Source organism: Geotrypetes seraphini, chromosome 1 (genome assembly GCF_902459505.1).
Source record: "Geotrypetes seraphini chromosome 1, aGeoSer1.1, whole genome shotgun sequence".
Lineage (NCBI taxonomy): Eukaryota > Metazoa > Chordata > Amphibia > Gymnophiona > Dermophiidae > Geotrypetes > Geotrypetes seraphini.
The window spans coordinates 509,350,575-509,372,209 of NC_047084.1; the positions used below are offsets into that span (position 1 = coordinate 509,350,575).

The window sequence follows — 21,635 nt, forward strand, 5'->3', positions numbered from 1 at the left end:
ATTATGGCAGAAAAACGTTCAGACCATAAGTCCACCTTAATCCCATCCACACCATGCCTCATTGAGATTTAGATGAACTGCAGATGAACAGTATAGCAAGCTCTCTAGAAAATAGGTTTCTTAAATAGCAAGCTGGGTTTGGAAAGAAAAATATCCATCTGGCCCTTTATGACACTTTTTGAATGTTTTTCTTTTTTGAAAATGAGCCCATTCTCCATTATCCACTCCTTTGTCTCTATTCTTAGTGCTGTCTTGCTTTGTCTTTGCTGCCCCCTTCCCTCATTTTTAAAGTTCTTTTTAAAAGTGATGTGTTTATGATATAGGCAGTACTTGTATACTGAATAAAATTGAACCTTGACCATACAAATTGGAATTGAGACATCCAGGTCCAGATGTGTACAGTTCTGCTAGTCTTTTAGAAAAAGATCTCCTGACATAGAACTTTTTCTAAAATACATATAGGAATGGATATGTAGATGCCAGGTATGTAATGCAGTGGTAGCACCCATTTTGCAACTGTCAAGGTCTACATTATTAATATAGGCAACTCAGCAACATACACATCTAATGGCCCCTTTTACAAAGCCACCATTTAAGAACCCCTTTTAAAGCCATGGTAGCGATGCTGCAACAGTAAATGCACTGAAGATAATAGGAATTGAATGGGATTTGGTGTATTTACAGCGGCGGCATCACTACTGCAGTTTTGTAACTGGGGCCCTAAGCATTGGCTCCCACTTTGTGGGTGCTGTGGATGCCTGAGCAACCCCAATATTTTTGAGACCTCACGTGACCAGGGCCAGCATGTGATCTGAGCATCTCTTCCCCTTCTGTCCATCTCCCTCACCTTCCCGCAATGGCATACCAAGGAGGTGTGGGGGGGGGGGAGATGAGTCAGTCCACCTCAGGTGCAGCCCATAAGGGGGTGTTCCCAGGGCCTGCATCATCTGGGAACTTCTTCAGGCAGTATTCACAATTCGCTGCTCTGCCGATGTTGGGCCTTCCGCTCTTTCAGTCCTTGCAGGAAGTAGGCAGGCCTAGTAGAGCAGTAGGCCCAAAGCAAGCAAGAGCAGCGAGTAAATGCTATCCACAATAAAATGTATGTTTTTGGGAGGTGACATAGAAAGAGAGAGAACATGGGGGTGGGGAGCTCAGATGAGGGGTACCCCAGAGGGAGGGAGGGAGTAGTGGAGAGAGATACTGGCCCTTGGGTTGGAGGTGAGAGTGTAAGAACTTCAGAATGCAGGTGAAAGAAAAGAGAGGATTAGAATCTGTATACAGATAGGGACAGGGGAAGAAGCAAGACGGGAGAGGGGGTATGAGGAACATTGGTAGGTAAAAGGGACAGAAACAAGGTCACAGGGGAGAGGCTGCAAAGGAAACTTAGGGTATGATGGTGAATGTGGAGAGAGAAAAATAACAAATGAGCAGAAGATGAATGGTGCTCAAGGACCGGGGAACAGAGAGGAAGATAGATGGGTCTGGTGGGGGGACAGAGCAGGAGATGGACAGGTCTAGAAGGTGTGTGGGGGGTGGAAAAAGCAGAAAAGAGATAAAGATTAGGCAGGCTTGCACAACTCCGGTCCTCGAGGGCCGAATCCAGTCAGGTTTTTGGGATTTCCCCAATGAATATGCATTGAAAGCAGTGCATGCAAATAGATCTCATGCATATTCATTGTAATCCCAATCAATACTGCTAACGGATGTATTCAAATACAAATCTTCCCCTATTTTTTGTTTAACCACATAACACATTTAGAAGAAGAGAAAAACTAATACATATATGCACACAACATTAATAATTTATTAATCAACCTTACTTTTTTCACAAATATTATAAATATATTAAATATGAAACCCTCTGACTTATAACAAACAGCCAACCCAGGCAAACCCTCTGACTTATAACAAATAGACAACCCAGGCAAATGCCCTTGTTGTCCCGAAAACCTGGATAATCAGTTCCACATTGTCCAGTGTTTTATTAAAAATGTCCTTGCCAAACTGGTGTTTCATGGATTAAACTCCTGCTTTCATGATAAGATCTTGTTCTCTCTTGAATAACAACTGACAGAATGTTCAAGCCAGCCCAACACAATCTTGTGTTTCACCACACAGGCATCCTCAGGAGCTGAAGCCACCTCAGGTTTTCACGTCTCCCCTCTGGAAGGAAATAGGTGTTTGTTATAAGTCAGAGGGTGGTATATTTAATATATTTATAATATTTGTGAAAAAAATAAGGTTACAGTGTAGTTTCATTTTGTGGTTAACCATTATGTATTATTAATAAGATTATATTGTGAGTATATAAGAAAAATGAAATTAAAAAAGGGCATTACAATTAGTAGTATTAAAATGGAGGTGTGGTCAGGGGTGGAGCTTGGATGGGGTTTGGGGCAGGGCTTTTGAGCACCCCCAATCATTTTGTAAAGTTGGCTCCTATGGCCCTAAGTATCAGTTCATGCATATACAGTATACAGTATTTCAGAATATATGTAAGAGGACAATGCCTAGATATGTATTTCTGTCATTTTAGAAACCTATATGTCTGTTTTTCCAATTAGTTATAAATCTCACAATCACTTGGAACTATCAGTTTGGGGTGAGGCTGCCCAGTATTCAAAATGATTTAAGACCGAAGCTCAGTATAACTGTTAATTATAAACACTTAAGGGGATGAAAGGATGAAGATCTGCTAAGTGCTTAATATCTTTGCAATGGCACTGGACATTAGTTATATTGGAAAGTGGCACTGAGGAGGGAGATTGATTGAAGTGATAGCAAGCTAAGGGGTTTCTTTTTCTTTTGCCGACTCCCAGGACCATGGGTGAAGAGCTCCTCCAGCTGATACAGCTATACATTCACTCACCGTACAAACCAGCCTTTCTGAAAGTGGTAATAGAGAACCTCTGGGTTTCAAAATAACCACAACAGAGATGACAAGTTATCGAGTTCCAGGCTGGAGAGTTCTGGATTTCTAATCACCCCATCCAGGTGCATTATGGGACTTGCAGCATTGATTTCAATGGGCAGGATCAGGGCACTGTAAATCCCACACTGCCTTAGAAGTAAACTCAAAACTAGGACTGTCCCAAAAAGATTTGACCTGGGTAACTTGTCATCTGTGCAACAATGTATATATGTGAGCTGCATTTGCATGCACTGTCTACATTGCATATCTCATGAAGATCCTGAAAAGCAAACTGGCTAGGAAGTATTCCGGGACCACCTTGATAAAAAGTGTTCCCCCTTCTCTGAAGTAGTCAGAGAGTCAAAGCACAAGGGGTGACATATATTTCTTGTGCACTGTTTGATATAGTTAGGAATTTTGGGAGTACAACATGCTATTTGCATTTTGAATTCATTTAAATGCAATTAATTAATAAAACCCTCAGAGATCATTGCTAGGGTTGTTGTTTATTCCTTTGTTTGGTTTTGCAAAAAAACAAAAAAAATGGGAGTGAACATTATTCATTGCCTCACGCTTAGACTACTACAATGTACTTTTCTCAGGCCTCCCTCGCACCATTCTCTCACCTCTTCAATCCATTCAAAATGCTGCTGCACGACTTATATTCCGTGAGAGCCGCTATTCTCACATTACCCCTCTCCTCAAATCACTTCATTGGCTCCCCATCCATTTCTGAATACAGTTCAAACTTCTCTTACTGACTTACAAGTGCATTCACTCTGAAGCCCCCCCCCCCCATTATCTCTCTTCACTTATCTCTCCCTTTGCTTTTCCCTGTGAACTCTGTTCATTGGCAAGCCCCTCTTATCTATACCCTTCTCCTCCATTGCCAATTCCAGACTCCGACCCTTCTTTCTTGCCGCACCGTATGCCTGGAACATGCTGTCTGAATCAATACGTCATGCTCCATCCCAAGCAGTATTCAAATCCAAGCTAAAAGCCCACGTTTTTCAAACTGCTTCTGGCTCTTAACTCCCACTCACTCACTGCTGTCAGATACCTATACCCACTGTATCATTTCCTCTATCATAATCTCCCCAACCCTGTGATGTCCTGTCTGTCAAAATTAGATTGTAAACTCTTCTGAGCAGGGACTGTCTATTGTATGTTAAATGTTTATGCCTTTCAGGGGAGTGTGTGGCATAGAGGTTAGAGCAGGGATCTCAAAGTCCCTCCTTGAGGGACGCAATCCAGTCGGGTTTTCAGGATTTCCCCAAGGAATATGCATTGAAAGCAGTGCATGCACATATATCTCATGCATATTCATTGGGGAAATCCTGAAAACCCGACTGGATTGCGGCCCTCAAGGAGGGACTTTGAGACCCCTTGGTTAGAGCTACAACCTCAGCAGCCTGAAGATATGGGTTCAAATCCCATGCTGCTCCTTGCGACCCAGGGCAAGTCACTTAATCCAAGCACACAATCTATACAGGCATTGCAAGAAAAACAAAATCTACTCTAATTACTCAAATGATCTCTCTTTATTCACTTTTCTTTTTGCTTTTAATATGATCTTAATGCAAGTGAAAAAACATGCTCACCTTCTTATACCAAGGTCAGCAATCATCAACTGCAAACCTTAGATCCCCATTTGCTGCCAGTTGTTAGACTTTGCCAGCAAATTTGAAAGGAAAAATCCTCATTGGTTAAAAAAACCTCCAACCTCCTATCTGTTGATTCAAAATTCTCTTATTGTTAACTTTCCTGATCACATGTATCAGTTATTTAATTTAAATAATTTATCAAAAGTACTTGTACAAAAAAACGCTGAATGTTCAATGTGATTCACTGTCCATTGCCCAAGTCACTTAATCCCCCTTTTCCCCAGGTACATTAGATAGAGTGTGAGTCCACCAGGACAGATTGGGAAAAATACTTGAGTACCTGAATGTAAACCACTTATAAGAGGTATATAAATACTTAAAATTTTTTTAAAAAAACTTAAATAAATAAATAGTAGTAGTAGTAGTCCTGTGCAAACCAGGCAGGTTTTTAATGATATTCTTCAAAAAAATGTGTTTGAGATCTTCAGAGCTCCCAAATTACCCATTTCATGAAGGAGACTAGTTGATTGATCCTGAATTTCTTTCAACCTCATCCTGATGCTTTATGGGACATGCAGCATAGATTTCATTGGATATAATTATTGGGAAATAAGTTTAAAACCAAGACCTGCCAAAAAGTCTCTCTCCTGGAACAGGTGACTTGGCAGTTCTGGACCTCCGAGTACACTGAAGGCAGAATATGAAAGTATAGAGGTGAATAGAAGACTGAAAGTGAGAGGTAAATGTTTGATATAAGACCAGCCTTTCTAAATTTCCTTACAGCCCAGGGAAGAAAAACACTGTCCTCCCTAACAACTCAAATTGAAGAATAAGTCCAAACTAAAGATTATTGCCTCAGCACAAAAAGAAATGAATTGTATAAAAATTATAAGATGAAGCAAAATGAATGCTGCATAAATGAAATAACAGGAGCTAGAGGTAACCCCCTTCCCAAAATAAAGGAGTGCTCTTTCCTCCTGCATATTATAAGGCAGCACATCATAAACCTGTCATAGACACCCCCCCCCTCAGCTATTCTGACCTCCATGAGATAAATCTGCTTATAATTGGAGTATAGGCAAATTTAATCTTATATGCTCTCAATGCAGATTTCCTGAACACCTGATCCAGGCAGGTCTGAGAAGCCCTGCCAACATAAAAATGGACTCAGCCTTTTTTATTTTATGCCTTGATAGTAAAAGCCTTGGCTTTAGTTCAAGAAAAATAACGACTGCTACTCCCCCCTCCCTTCTAAATAAAGCCGAAGCATTGGCACTGATTTGGAGCAGCATGGCTGTGGGAGACACACCCTGAAGCTCTGCAAAAGGTATTCAACTAGTTGCAGACAAAAGCAGCAACGTGTAGCATCAGAGGCACACCTATGGTAGTAGAATTAAGGAAAGGGGAGACAAATAAGAGGTGGGGGGGGGGAGGGGGACTGATGGGACCTGTGTGGTTAACCGGCTACTCTTACCTTTCTTAGAAGAGTTTCTACCAGACTGTTGACTTTGTTTGCTCATGTGATCTCTGCACTTCTGGAAATTACTAACTAGAAATTGTCTTAATATACACAGCCACCATCATGGTCTCTTTCTTTAGAACAACGTAAGCCACAGGAAAGGAAAACAAACCCCCAAAGCACGTTTTAACAGTTATGGCAGAGGAGCTGTTTTGCAAAGTTGTGCCCATCCTAATCAAATGCATTGGCGGTGAAGACAGGTGAGTAATTATCCCAGTGAACTAATCTGTTTCTTTGAAGTAGTGACTAGAAACAGCGAAGTGACCTTTCGGTGGCAGCTCTGGCTAGTGGCTATTTTTCTTTATCATTCATCAACTCCTGCAATTGCCGCGGGGCTGTTGAAAAGTAGCTGTAGCCCTGGAAAAACACATCGGTGTGTATTTTAACCTGCAGAGAGGAGGGAAAACTTTGAAATAATCAATTTACTAGGAAATTGTTCTCTCTCCCTCTCTCTCTATATATGTTTACCATATGGTTCCAGAAAAAGGAGGACGGATTGAGCCATCCGGGTTTTACTTCCATTGCTTTCAATGGAAGTAAAACCCAGATATATCAATCCCTCCTCTTTTTTTTCTTTTCTGGAGCCAATATGGTAACTATACTGTATATATAGAGAGAATGCACAAGCAAAAACAAAGTTTAGTTAAAACTGTTTACCAACTTGTCTTACAGGATTTATCTTGAGTGAGGTGGCATTGGGATAATAATTATGTTGAGTCTAATTGTCAAAATATCAGGAGGGGCCTGTGAATGTTGAGAGGACCAAGGCTGAAATTTGCCCAGGGTGTGTAGTGCCTTGTACTGTTCTCCTTTGCTACTCTCTCCATTTGTGCTATTGTTAGGGTTCAAATCATTTTTGTTGTTTTGCATTGCTTGTAGATATGATTTTTCGCCTAAGGAGTGTATACCTTTTAACAAGACTATATACCAACTCTGAAATAATTTCAAAGTGGATTCATATTTGCCTCACTCCAGTCCTGGATTTATCCACTGCATGTTGAGACTTGTAGGGAAAGGTAACAAATTTGTCCCTGGCCCCACAGGATCTATCTCCTAACCCAGGGGTAGGGAACTCCGGTCCTTGAGAGCCGTATTCCAGTCGGGTTTTCAGGAGTTTCCCAATGAATATGCATTGAAAGCAGTGTATGCAAATAGATCTCATGAATATTCATTGGGGAAATCCTGAAAACCCAATTGGAATACGGCTCTCGAGGACCAGAGTTTCCTACCCCTGTCCTAACCCATCCCTGTAAATCAGGGGTGTCAAAGTCCCTCCTCGAGGGCCACAATCCAGTCGGGTTTTCAGGATTTCCCCAATGAATATGCATGAGATCTATTTGCATGCACTGCTTTCATTGTATGCTAATAGATCTCATGCATATGCATTGGGGAAATCCTGAAAATCCGACTGGATTGCGGCCCTCGAGGAGGGACTTTGACACCCCTGCTGGAAATTCTGTCCTTATCTGCACAGGCCTTGAACACTTAGCTTGTACAGATTAGGACAGAGCTGGCAGAGACAGAACAATGGGGATGGCGAAGACGCTGTGGGGGATGGGGACAAATTTGGCCCGGTGTCATTCTCTTAAGGTTTTGTAGTTCATTTCCCCATTGTATTCCCTAAAGAAAAGTTATCAATGGGTAAACCTAGGCCTGGGTAAAACCCTTTTGGGTAAATCTGGATCGCATTGGCAATCTTAATAAAGATCGAGGCATGTGATCTTTGAGCCTTCATAATCACATACTTGATTATGTTATGTTGTGATAGTATCCAAAATCAATTTGTTTTGATAACACTGCCAACTTTTTTTTTTCTAAATCAAAGTTCCTGCTATTTGGATATATTTTGACTGCCTCTCTAACGGCAACCGGGCCAAAACCCATCAAACTCTGTCTAAGCCCAAGTAAAATTATTGTGTGTGTGTGTGATTTGCTAATACAAGCAGCTAGGCATCCAACTTCACATTCCCTTTTGTGAATTATGAATGCAGCTTAAAATCACAGGTCAGGAATCTTAGTACAGTGGTGCCTCGCATAACGAACGCCTCGCACAACGAACTTCATGTCTTGATTCACACAACGAACTTCGTTTCACACAACGAACTTCACACAACAAACTTCGTTTCACACAACGAACTTCGTTTCACACAACGAAGTCGCCCGAGCTGCCGATGTATTGCATCCTTCCGCGCAGGCACTGCAGGCAGTCGTTAGTCACTGCGCTTAACTGCCCTCTCTCACTGTATACAGTCGTCCTTTTAAGATAAACTCAATATTTTTTATATATCATGGCTTCTAAAAAAAGCAGGAAGGTGATTTCTGTTGAAATGAAACGGGAAATAATTAGAAGGAGTGAATGTGGGGTAAAACAGTGTGACCTCGTCAAAGAGTTTGGCCTCAGCAAGACCACCATTTTCACCATTTTGACAAATTTATCTTTTTTTATGTCATCTTAGCATATTTTATGCTGCAGAACGAATTATTTTTTTTAACATGTATTGCTATGGGAAAACGCGTTTCACATAACGAACTTTTCGCATAACAAACTTGCTCCTGGAACGAATTAAGTTCGTTGTGTGAGGACCACTGTATACTGCTGTACTCATCGCTTACTCTGAGCCTGCAGGTCCGGGTGACCTTTGAAAAGTGCAAGTAGCTAAAAAAACTCTCTCTCTATAGAAAGGTGATTCTGGTCGCAGTGGCCCATGCTGTGAAAATGGCACAACTAGACTGCGATAACATTGATCTGAGCACTGTGGCGTCTATTTTCTTTTCTTGTAGCTCAGTTCCTGGGTAGAGCCCAGCTAATGAACATTAGCCAGAGTACTGTGGACTATTCAATTGTTCTTTTCTCATAAAAAGAAAGAAATAGAGAGGGAGACAGGAGAAAGGGATTCAAGACAAAGTTAGACGAGTTCCTGCTGAACTGGAACATATGCAGGTAGGGCTGGTCTCAGTTAGGGCACTGGTCTTTGACCTAGGGGCTACCGTGGGAGCGGACTGCTGGGCAACATGGACCACTGGTCTGACCCAGCAGCGGCAATTCTTATGTTCTATCCTTCGAAGGAGCCAGTGGTACTACCGACGAGTAGGCCAGAACAGTACTAGTGTATTCATTCTGTGGCTCCTTAGTTTTTCTCCTCTCTCCCTATACTCTGCTCCGCTCATCGGGTGAGTCTCTTGTTGATGCCCATCTCCACTACAAACGCCTGACTCCGTCCCTTCTGCCTCACTGCGCCACAGTTTTGGAGCATTCTACCTGACTCTGTGCATCACGCCCCATCTCTGGTGGTGTTCAAATCCAGACTTAAAACCCACTTTTTTTTTTTTTTTTTTTTAAACTGTATTTATATCCGACCCTAAACACCCATATCTGTCGTCATTCCCTCTTTACTCCCCTACCTCTTAAGTCCTTTGTGCTTTCCCACATGAGTTGCATGTATAAATTGCATTTGTTCTGTATACCAGGTTTTAATTTAGTACAAAATACAGCAGCAAGGTTGGTTGTGGGTGTTGAAACAGCCCTAGTACACCTGTTTTGAAGAGATTTCATTGGCTGCCGATTGCATTTCAAGTCCAACATAAAAGACTCCTTTTACAAAGGCACGCCAGGGCCTTAACACGCGGAATAGCGTGCGCTAAAATGCCGCGTGCGCTAGCAGCTACTGCCTCCTTTTGAGCAGGCAGTAGATTTTTGGCGAGCGCGTGCGTGCGGTAAAACCCATAGCGCACCTTCGTAAAAGGAGCCCAAAGTGATTTCTGCAATTCATCAAACTGTCTACCAAGCACCATGGTACTTTACCAGTGTGGTGGTACCTTATCAGCCTAATAGAGCGTTGAGATCTGAAAATAAAAGTTGGAACCGATAATGCAAAGAAGATATGCTGAAACCAGAGCTGCTGCTTTTTGAATTTGCAGGTATTAAGGGGTCATTTTACTAAGGTGCGCTAGTGCGTCTTAGCGCATGCTAAATGCTAATGTGTGCGAACGTGTTCATAGGATATAATGGACGCGTTAGCATTTAGCGTGCGCACTAGTGCGCCTTATTAAAAGGACCCCTAAGCTATGGAACACATTGATGGGAGAGTTAAGACTGTGTTCTGACTGGTTAAGATTTTAAAAAAATTATTGAAAACACAATTGTTTACAGCATTTTTGTGAAATGTCCAAGGTTTTCAGTGGCACAGTAGGTTATTTTAAGGGCTCCTTTTAACAAAGTGCGCTATGGGGGTTAGCGCATCGGACATTTCATCACGCGCTAACCCCCCCGCGGCAAGCCAAAATACTAACGCCTTGTCAGTGGAGGCGTTAGCGGCTAGTGCGGCAGGCGGTTTAATTCGCAGTATTCCACACGTTAAACCCCTACCGCACTTTGATAAAAGGACCCCTAAGAGTAGTTGTTTTTAAGATTTTGCTTTGCGATGTTTGCATTTATTTGTACTCTGTAAACCTTCTTACTGTTCCATCTGTAAGGTATATGTCGCATACGCTTCTACCAGAGAGCGTATTTTTTCGGTTAATGGTCCACAACTCTGGGATGCCCTTCCTGACCAGATTAGGTCCAAAAATAATTTAGAACATTTCATATCTCTTTTACGCTCTTCTATTTTCAGGTGCATTTAACTAATAGCTTCTATTCAATCAGCATATATTTATATTTCAGACAGGATTCGGTGACCATCAGTATGGAATTAGAAGTGCAGATTTAAAATTAAGGGCTCCTTTTACTAAGGTGCGCTAGGGCTTTAACGCGCAGAATAGCACGCGCTAGACCTTAATGCCAGCATTGAGCTGGCATTAGTTCTAGAAGCGTAGCGCACGGTGTAGCATTCAGTAATTTCCTGCGTGAGCTAAAAACGTTAGCGCACCTTAGTAAAAGGAGCCTTAAATTAAATTTAAATTTTATCATACTTTATTTTATTTGTTTATAATGTAACTTTCACTTCTCATTCTATTTTAATCTTTATATTAAATGTAAACCACATGGAAGCATTTGCCAATGTGCTATGTCAAATACTCAATACACTTTTTAGCGCCGGCTGCGGTGGTAACAGCTCTGACATTCATAGGAATTCTGTGAGCATTGCAGCTGTTACCACTGCGGGCGGAACTAAAAAAACATGCTACGGCTTTGTAAAAGGGGGAAGGGGGGTGGGGGGTTAGTAATGGCATTTTGAATAAGTTGTAAGGAACAATAGGGTTCACTATAGATAAAGACCAGGAAACTTCAGAGTTTATTTTCCTGTTTTAGGTTAAAAAAAAAAGTGAAACAAGGGAAATATTTCAAACTTAACACGCATCTCTAGTTGGTGGATATGATTATGCTTTCTGAGAAAAGATAGTGATATAGGGGAACATACCAGTCAAGTTTTGCACAGAAATAAAATAGCAGCCTTACCATTACAATTTGACAAAATCTGAAACTTGAACCTTTGCTTGGTTACGTTAAATAGGAAGTATAAAGAAATAAAACAGAAAACAAAGGAAATATGGTGAAAGTCCAATAAAAATGGTAACTCATTTTTCATTTATAACATTTTTTGGGGGGGAATTTTGACATATGAAATGTAACATTAATTAAATAAAAAATACCAAAAGGAAATTTTATAGTACAAATGATACATACATGTTAACCACAGATGCATAAAGGACTAACAAGCATCCATGGAATCTACTTTAATATAAATATGAAGCCATATGAAAGTAATTCCTATGGAGACCAAAAAATTACGGGAATTAGCTTTACATTTATAACTATGAATCATCAGGACCGTAGCCCACCAAAAAGAAGTATTTAATAGTTGGGCAGATTTCCAGTGTGATAGAATCATTTGTAAAGTAATAGCTATTAGAGCATCAAATAGCTTAGAATGCCATTTATCTAGAGTATCAGGTAAAGCAAGAGATCGAAAGAGAATAACATCAAAAGATAGTTGAGAGGAAATAGGAAATATGGTACACATGGTTGAACAATCATAGATCATATGTTTAAGGTCACCTAACCAACTATTGCAATGCCAACATACATTAGAATCCGTTAGATGAGCCTTATGCAGTCTGCTAGGAGTTCAATATGGTTTATTAAAAAAAAATATACGGCCTCTTTTACAAAGCCGCGTTAGCGGCCCCAAAGCCCATAGAGATTTAAAGGGCTTCGGGGCTGTTGCTGCGCGGCTTTGTAAAAGAGGCCCATAATGATTGCATTAAACTAGTAGATAGCAGAGGACGCTGTGTATATTTGAAAAAAATCTATCCATTGGTCATCGGTAACTCAATGCATTTTATGATGAGCTTTCAGAGGTAACCCTTCTTCAGATCAGAAATAAGCAACATTGACAAATATCAGTATGAAAGCATTTCAGGGATAGGAAGAGGGAGGGATGGAGGTGGGGATGGGGGGTGGGGCAGGAGACAGAAATGTGGCAGAGCAGTTTGAACTGTCTTTATAGTGGGAAAGAAAGCCCAGATCTCTAAGTCCTGGGTACTAAAAGAACTGACAAACGAAATAGCAGATACACTTCACCAAATATGTAACCTATCCTTAAAAACTGGGGAGATCTCGGAGAACTGGAAAATAGCAAATGTCACACCCATCTTTAAGAAGGGATCAAGGGGTGACCCTGGAAACTACAGGCCGGTGAGCTTGACCTCAGTTCCGGGAAAGCTGATAGAAGCACTGGTTAAGGACAGCATCTGCAAGCACATAGAAAACAATGGACAGCTGAAGGCGAGCCAGCACAGCTTCTGCAAGGGAAGGTTGTGCCTCACGAACTTACTGTACTTCTTTGAGGGAATAAACAGCCAGATGGATAAAGGGGAATCCATACACATCATTTACCTTGACTTCCAAAAAGCCTTCGACAAGGTACCCCACGAACGGCTGCTTAAGAAGCTGTGGAACCACGGGGTGCAAGGGGATGTCCACCGATGGATCAAACACTGGCTGGCAGGCAGGAAACAGAGGGTTGGAGTAAAGGGCCATTACTAAGACTGGCAATCAAGTTCAAGTTTCAAGTTTATTTGTTCTTAATGAATCGCTTATTTAAATTGCTTAGCGATGTACAACATAATAAAATGTACAGATAAAATATTGGTGTTGACATACAAAATGACTTTTATATTGTGGGTTAAAACTTACAAGAATTGTGTGGGTAAGTGGGGAGAAAGTTACAATGTTTTGATAGGAGAGAAAGAAGAACATAAAAGGAATGAACAAAAAGGGGGGGGGGGTAATTTTAGCTACTTAAATAAAAATCGTTAATTAGAATGCTAGGAATCGTATGCATCTTTAAAAAGATATGTTTTTAAGGTTTTTTTAAATAAGGTTAAATCTTTTAATTCTCTAATGTATTGAGGTAGAAGATTCCATGATTGAGGGGCCATTACTGAAAACATGTCGTGCCGTCTAATTCCTATAACTTTCATTGAGGGAACGGAAAGAAGATCGTGAGAAGTCGAGCGGAGAGATTGTGAAGTGCTGTATGGGATTAACCACCTGTTAATAAATTGTGGTTCATTATAACTCAAGGCTTTAAAAACTAAAAACAGTAATTTAAAAGTAATGCGGTGGCTTACCGGAAGCCAATAGGATTTAATCAACAGAGGGGGTAACATGATCATATTTTTTCGCATGGGTCACAAGCGGAGTTCCACAGGGGTCGGTGCTGGGCCCGCTCCTGTTCAATATATTTATTAACGACCTGGAGGCGGGAACAAAATGTGAGGTTATTAAATTTGCGGATGACACCAAACTCTGCAGCAGGGTTAGAACCGCGGAAGACTGCGAAGATCTGCAAAGGGACCTAACGAGGCTGGAAGAGTGGGCAAAAAAGTGGCAAATGAGCTTTAATATAGAGAAATGCAAAGTCATGCATGTAGGGAAAAAGAACCCGATGTTCAGCTACAAAATGGGGGGATCATTGCTAGGGGTAAGCAACCTTGAAAGAGACCTGGGGGTGATGGTGGACACAACATTGAAAGCATCAGCACAGTGTGCGACAGCCTCAAAGAAAGCAAACAGAATGTTGGGTATCATTAAAAAGGGTATCACGACCAGGACGAAGGAAGTCATCATGCCGCTGTATCGTGCAATGGTGCGCCCACATCTGGAGTACTGTGTCCAGTACTGGTCGCCGTACCTCAAGAAGGATATGGCGGTACTTGAGGGATTTCAGAGAAGAGCGACTAAACTGATAAAAGGTATGGAAAACTTTTCATATGCTGACAGTTTGGAAATACTGGGGCTATTCTCCCTGGAAAAGCGGAGACTTAGAGGAGACATGATAGAAACCTTCAAAATCATGAAGGGCATAGAGAAGGTAGACAGGGACAGATTCTTCAGACTGTGGGGAACCACAAGTACAAGGGGGCACTCGGAGAAATTGAAAGGAGAGGTTTAGAACAAACGCTAGAAAGTTCTTTTTTACCCAGAGAGTGGTGGACACATGGAACGTGCTTCCGGAGGTTGTGATAGGCCAGAGCACGCTACAGGGGTTCAAGGAAGGTTTAGATAGGTTCATAAAGGATAAGGGGATTGAGGGGTACAGATAGAAGTAGAGGTAGGTTATAGGAATAGTCAGGGACCACTTCACAGGTCATAGGCCTGATGGGCCGCCGCGGGAGCGGACCGCTGGGTGCGATGGACCTCTGGTCTGACCCAGTGGAGGCAACTTCTTATGTTCTGTCTGATAGGTGTCAAAATACCTTATCATTTTGATTTCAATGGTTTTATGTTCTTGGATTGTCTTAAAGTTTTCTTTTAGCATTCTCGCCATAATATCATTGGTGCAGTGGTCAGTTTTTCCAATAGGAAGAAAAGCAAGGGACTCCTTGCTTTGTCTTTATACAGAATAGTTGTGAATGAGAGGGTACTATATGATTCCATCTCAAGGCCAAGTTGATATGTGCCCATTAAATTTGGCACTCAAGTGGTATTTTGATGTAGCTTTGTGCTCACTTTTGCAATGAGGAACTATGGGCTCCTTTTTACAAAGGTGCGTTAGGGCCTTAACGCACGGAATAGCGTGTGCTAGCCGCTACCGCCTCCTCTTGAGCAGGCGGTAGTTTTTCAGGTAGCGTGTGCTAACCTGGTGCATGCGCTAAATACGCGCACCTTTGTAAAAGGAGCCCTATATTTCATCATCGATTAGAAAGACTTCAACATTGGTATATCCTTTTGTTTTCTGCAGGAAAAGGGAGTATGCGAAGATTCACATGCACAAAAACTCGGATAACTTTGAAATAGCCACGCATGACCCTATAGGCTCCATAATTGCAGCATTAATGTGTATTATAGTTAGTATAAATAGTGAACACTTTATTCCAATTTCAGAGAATTTTGTTTCTTTCATTTACCTGGGTAAACAAATGAATGTCTTGTGTCTGACACATCTGCTGTACCAGGTGATGCATAAAGGGATTTACAGAAGTTATGATGCATGCCTTCGGGTGATAAGAATGACAATAGCTGAGGGATGGTGTGTTTGATAGAAGCAAGACATGCAAATGCTTAACCTTCCAAACCCACAAAATATAGTTAAAACATTTATAATAGAGGAAAACAATTTGACTTGTTTAAGCCATATTTTTCTACTATACTGTATGTGAAACGACATAAACATTTTCTGTGGAGGGAAGGGGGTAGACTTGGGCATAATCTAAAGAAATAATTCTAGGGCTACCATATGGCTCCAGAAAAAGGAAGACAGATCGAAATGTAAAACCCGGATGTCTCGATCCGTCCTCATAGGAACATAAGAATAGCCTTACTGGGTCAGACCAATAGTCCATCAAGCCTAATAGCCTGTTCTCACGGTGACCAATCCTTTTTCTGGAGCCATATGGTAACCCTAAATATTTCTTTACAGAAGGGGCAGTGATTCCCTCTGCCACGTCACTGATGACATCATCAGTGATGCGGCAGAAGGAATCACTTGCAGAAGGCCGCGAACTGCAAAGCAGCCTGTTTAGACTGCTGTGGCTGCCAACGAGTGCTGGAGGGCGTTTTTATCGGTCGTCTCGCGGTAGGTCGGCAGGGTTCGCATGGGAGGGAGAGCTAAATGTTCTTTTCAGAGGGGCCCCGGCTACAGGGAGAGAAGCGGTCTGCCCTGGGTGCTCCAAGGCCAGGCATCTTTAACTTCTTTGGGCAGCAACAGTGTTTACAATTAGCTGCTGTTGCCAGCTTCGGGCCTTCCTCTCTGCTGAGTCCTGCCTACTTCCTGTTTCCATGAAGGCAGGACCCAACAGAGAAGAAGGCCTGAAGTTGGCAAAAGCAGCAAATTGTAAATACTGCTGCTGCCTGAAGAAGTTCATGATGCCAGGCCTTGGAGCACCCGCTTAGGGGCTGCACTGCCGACCGGGGATAGGGTGATAGAAGGAGGAAAGGGAGCTGAGGGGGAGAGAATTTCTGCACCCAACTGGAGGAAAAAGAATGAATGAAAGGAGATGCCAGGGCTTGGAGGGAAGGGAGGGAGGAAGAAATGCCCATTTTCTGGATTTTTTTGAAGCGTTTGTTTTTGCTCTCTACAAGACTGATTGGTCGGGTCACACCCTGATGTAGCCTGTCGGTGAAACGCTGGCCTCCGTCGGTGTGCCGATCAGCCTCAAGATAAGTGGTTTTTTCCTCTATCAGTGATTTTGTATAAGTGAAGCACAGTTTTTTGCTCAAATGCTCACTTTTAAATGAAGGTTTTGCCTGTGAGGTTATCGCTTAACCACCTTTATATCCACCTTTGTGGCGGTGGGAGGGCCTTTTCTGAGGTTTTTTTCCTTCTTTTTGAGCAAATTTAGAGCTGTTACTGGTTTCTCATTGCCTCTGCAAAAATTTTATTACTATAACATCTTATGACCACATTAGTCTCCAATTGAAAGAGTCGGTTTCACAAACATTGGTTTTCAATACATCTGAGTTGTTCATAGATACCTAGCATATGTGACACCTGGGGCCCATTATTTTTTGACACCCCCCATCTGTATGAAAAACATGACTTTTAGTAACAATCCACACGTCACACATGAATATCTAGGAAAAGGCAGCATCTTACATACTGCAGTGAGCAGTACATCAATAAACCCATTGTAAAACTAAAGAAGCCAGACTAGTACAGATCAATCCTAACAGAAAACCATGTCTTTTCGAACACACAGAACACAGAAAACACCTTTGCCTAGTATGTAATCACAAACTAACTCCTCCCCCTTATACAAAACTGTAGTGTGGTTTTTAGCCACGGTGGTAACAGCTCAGATGCCAATCCCTCCTCCAATGGTCTGGCATCTCTCCTTTCCTCTTCTTCCCTTCCCTCTCCCACACCCACATGGTCTGGCATTTCACTCTCTCCTCTCCCTTCCCCCCACTTCCATCAGCATCTGCCCCCTTTCTCTCCTTCCAAGCCAATTCCATGCAGTATCCTTCCCCGTTATGTCTCTTTCCTTGCAATTCCACCATCATCTGCCCCTTTCTCTCCATCCACCACGCTTCCATACCACCCTGACCACCTTTCTCACCCTCAACACCCTTCCATACCACCCTAACCCCCCTTTGTCACTCTTCACCATGATTCCATACCACCCTGACCCCCCTTTGTCACCCTTCACCATGATTCCATAACACCCTGACTCCCTTATTCACCGTCCACACCCTTCCATGCCATCCTGACGTCCTTTCACCACCCTACTATGCTCCTTTCTTTCTCCATCCCAAAGGTCCCGCGATGACTGCTTCTGCTCCGGATGGAAGAGGTAAGTGACGTCGGAGGGGGGCCGGGCCGGCAGACGCAGTTAGTTGCAGCAAGATCCACGATGACTGTGGCTGCTGGTCCACCCCCCCCCCCCAACGTCACTTATCTCTTCTGGAACAGAGGCGGGACGGCGCAGTCATCGCGGGACTTTTGTTCACTTCAGCGCAGCTGCCGACTCTGCTCTAAGTATGGCAGCCATGCTTAGGTGCCATTTGCAGCAGCGCAGGAGGTTTCGGATCTGGCCGGCTATGCACCCCCTTGGAGTGGGCACCCGAGGTGGTCTGTCCCCCCGCATCCCCTTGATACGCCACTGGCCTACGGTCAGGGCAGGATTAATTCTTCGAAGGCCCCTAGGCACACAAGTACACTGCTCCACCCCCTGCCTTACCCACACTAACAGAAAACAATGTCTTTCATTCATACAGAACACAGATACACCGAGTATGGAATAAGTAATCACAAACTAAAAATAGAAATATGTAGATAAAGGTTAAACTGAACTGCCAAGAAGCCAAACTGACAAACAATCACCACTTTACAAATTAATAGATAGAAATAAAACAAAAATTGAAAATAAGAATATAACATTTCATTGGACTAATCAATTTTTCAGAGGCCATAGCCTCCTTCTTTAATATAGTACACCACTTTTACATTATACTGTCCTGACCTGAGAAAGGGGATTTTGTCGCTAAAAGTTAGTAAAAAAAAGTATTAAAATTAGTCCAATAAAAAGATTACCTTATTTTCTGTTAATAAAAGTTTTATCAATACAACTACAATGTTATTTTATTCTAAAGCAACAAAAAAATCTTATCTACCTTTTCTTGTTTCTGCTTTAATCATCTTGTCTTCACTCTCTTCTTTCTAGCTAGCATCTGTCTTCTCTCTGTCTTCCAGGCAGCATCAGCCCCTTCCATCCATTGTCCGCCCTCTCCCCATTTAATATGGCATCTTCCCTCTTTCTATGCTCCTTCCATAAACTGTCTATCCTGTGCTCCGTCTCTCCTTTGTACATGATTGATTTCAGCTCTGCCACCTCTCCATTTTTCTCTCTCTGTCACCACCCCCTCCCCTCTGCTCTGGCATCTCTCTATTCTCCTTTCTTTCCTTCCTACCCCACAGTCTGGCATCTCTGTCTCCTTCCCTTCTCTAATTCCTTGACATCTTTCTCCTTTCCTTTTCTTCCATCTCTCCCTCCCCCTCCATGCTCTTTTCCTTGGTCTGGCATACCTTCCTCCTTCCCTCCATGCCCTGAAATCTCTTCCTCCTTCCCTCTCTTTTCTCCATGCCCTGGCATCTCTTCCTCCCTCCATGCCCTGGCATCTCTTCCTCCCTCCCTTCCCTCCAAGCCCTGGCATCTCCTTTCATTCCTTTCTTTCCCTCCAGTTGGGTGCAGCAATTCTCTCCCCTCAGATCCCTTTCCTCCTTCTGTCACCCCGTCCCCGGTCTGCAGTGCAGCCCCGAAGCGGGTGCTCCAAAGCCTGTCATCATGAACTTCTTTGGGCAGCAGCATCATTCACAGTTTGTTGCTGTTGCGGGCTTCGGGCCTTCTCTGTTGGGTCCTGCCTTCATGGAAACAGAAAGTAGGCAGGATTCGGCAGAGAGGAAGGTCTGAAGCTGGCAACAGCAGTTAATTGTAAATGCTGATGCTGCTCAAAGAAGTTAAAGATGCCAGGCCTTGAAGCACCCAGGGCAGACCGCTTCTCTACTTGTAGCCAAAATGTTCTTTTTCAGAGGGGCCCCCAACTGCGGCCTTCTGCTGGTGATTCACTCTGCCGTATCACTGATGACATCATCAGTGACATGGAAGAGGCCACAAACTGCGAAGCGGCCTGATTATAGTGCTGCGGCTTCCGACAAGTGCTGGAGGGAAATTTGTCGGTTTTCTCGCGGTGGGGAGGGCCTCGGTCAATGACGCTGGGGGGGGGCGGGCTCCAGGGTGATGACTCTGCTGCAAATCCAGTGAGGGTGAGGGAGATGCCCAAATGGCCCTAAAGCACTAGGCATATTCCTACTGGGCCTATCCTTTAACCGGTCCTGCCTGCGGTAGCCTTCTATATGGCATGCACTTCTGCAACTGTTTTGTAAACAGCCAGTTTGCCCTTCGAAGATGCTTCTCTCACCTCCAACATTCCATCAGCAAGTCCCCTTGTTCTGCTCCGTCTCCAAGCTATGGAGATAAACATTTCCCATTATGAGTTCAGACCTGTCTTAGGTTGTATAGTCATCCGGGCTATCAAGGCCGATGTTACAGGAAAGATCTTAGTCTTTCTGGTCCTCTACTTACTAGGTACGAGAAGTCTGATATCAAGAGCTTTAGCATTTGAATCAATTCAAACTCACTTTACATGGGACAGAATCACTAGGTCTGAAAAATCTTTATGCCCCTCTCGCCACCTTCATGACTGCATGGAAACAGGCCCCTTTCCAATCCCTATGGTTAACTCTTCCCACCATCCCTTAAGACCAATGCACAAAAGACGACTCCTAAAATACCTATGACGCTCAGAGCCTTTGGCTCCTCTAGATCATTACAAGCTATCTGGAGCATACCTGAACATTCGTTCAGTCAGGAATAAGGCACAATTGGTCAAATACTGGCTGGAAGAAACCAATCTGGATATACTACTTCTAACTGACACAAGGTTAATTTCTGATCAGGATATCATCATAGGCGGTATACTACCTTTAGACTACAAAATTATCCCTTTATCAAGAAACTCAAAGGAGGAGGTAGTTTAGCAATAATTCTCTGAGACCACTTTGATTTCTAAGTGTTAGACTCTAAACTGACTACTGACCTGGAAATTCTCACCTGTAAAATATCTAAAGAGGTTTGCAAAGACAACTTGATTGTCGCAATATTTTACATCCCCCCCCCAAACAAATGGCATCTAACAAAAGAGGAATTCTATGAATTCCTCCTTGCAAACTTGGTAGCCGGTGCCTACAATTTTATAGCCGGGGATGTTAATTTACACCTCGAACAGGCAGACAATTCCAATGTAACTGACCTACTTTCTTTCCTTACATCACTGGGTTTTTCAAAACCATCCCCAGCTAAAACCCATCAGGAAGGTCACCATTTAGATCTGATTACATTCCTTTCTAATGCCCCAATGACCCCCAGTATAAGTCTCAAAGGTGAAACCTGGTCCAATACTTCCTGGTCAGACCATCTCTTATGTAATTTTGAATTATGCTGGATTAAAAGACAACTTAAAATGAAACCAAGAGAAAACTATTTGCACAAGAGGACTACTGAACCCAGTAGAATTTTGGATGCACTATAACTTAATTTCCAACTCAGCTTTTGACCCAAACTTCATTTTAGAATGGAAAAACTTTAGTGATCAGGTCTTAAACGACATAGCCCCTCTGAAAAAATGTAAAAGAAGGCAACGTTTATCAGACAGCTGGTATGATACCAACTTAACGATCTTAAAGTGAGAATTACGCAAATTGGAAAGAATATGGTGCAAATCAGGGAAAGATGAGGATGGACTTACTTGGCGACTAAAGGCTAAAGAATACAAAATAATGATCAAAGGAAAAGCGTTGCAAACATTACTCCTAAAAAAAATTAATTCTCATAGTTTCATAATTTATTTGAATTTGATTAAACACTTCTCCAGGGGTACAAAGCATTGTACATAGTAATTTAAAATAGATAGAAGACAAACATTAAATCATTAAATGTAGACCAACAAAACAAACATACTTATGACTTGAAAACATTGGGAGAAAAGGGAAGAACTACAATTTATTACAAAAGAATACATAAAAGGAAAATACAATAGGGAAGGGAGACAAATTAAATAATGCAGAAGTAAATACTTATGTAAGAAATCAATTATAGG

General features: G+C 42.4%; 1 protein-coding gene across 8 annotated transcripts in view; it reads left to right on the plus strand.

The window, feature by feature from the left end:
- LOC117352220 (spindle assembly abnormal protein 6 homolog) overlaps positions 1-21,635 on the plus strand; it is a 180,770-nt gene that overhangs the window by 15,038 nt on the left and 144,097 nt on the right. For 2 of the 8 annotated variants that reach the window (XR_004537632.1, XM_033928564.1), the window contains exons 1-2: positions 5,625-5,842; positions 6,090-6,234. Coding sequence is in view for 6 of the 8 variants with exons in the window: in XM_033928564.1 (XP_033784455.1) it covers positions 6,170-6,234 (65 nt within the window). In the remaining 2 variants the exon portion in view is untranslated. The other 6 variants (XM_033928519.1, XM_033928509.1, XM_033928545.1 and 3 more) reach the window with 6 other exon arrangements.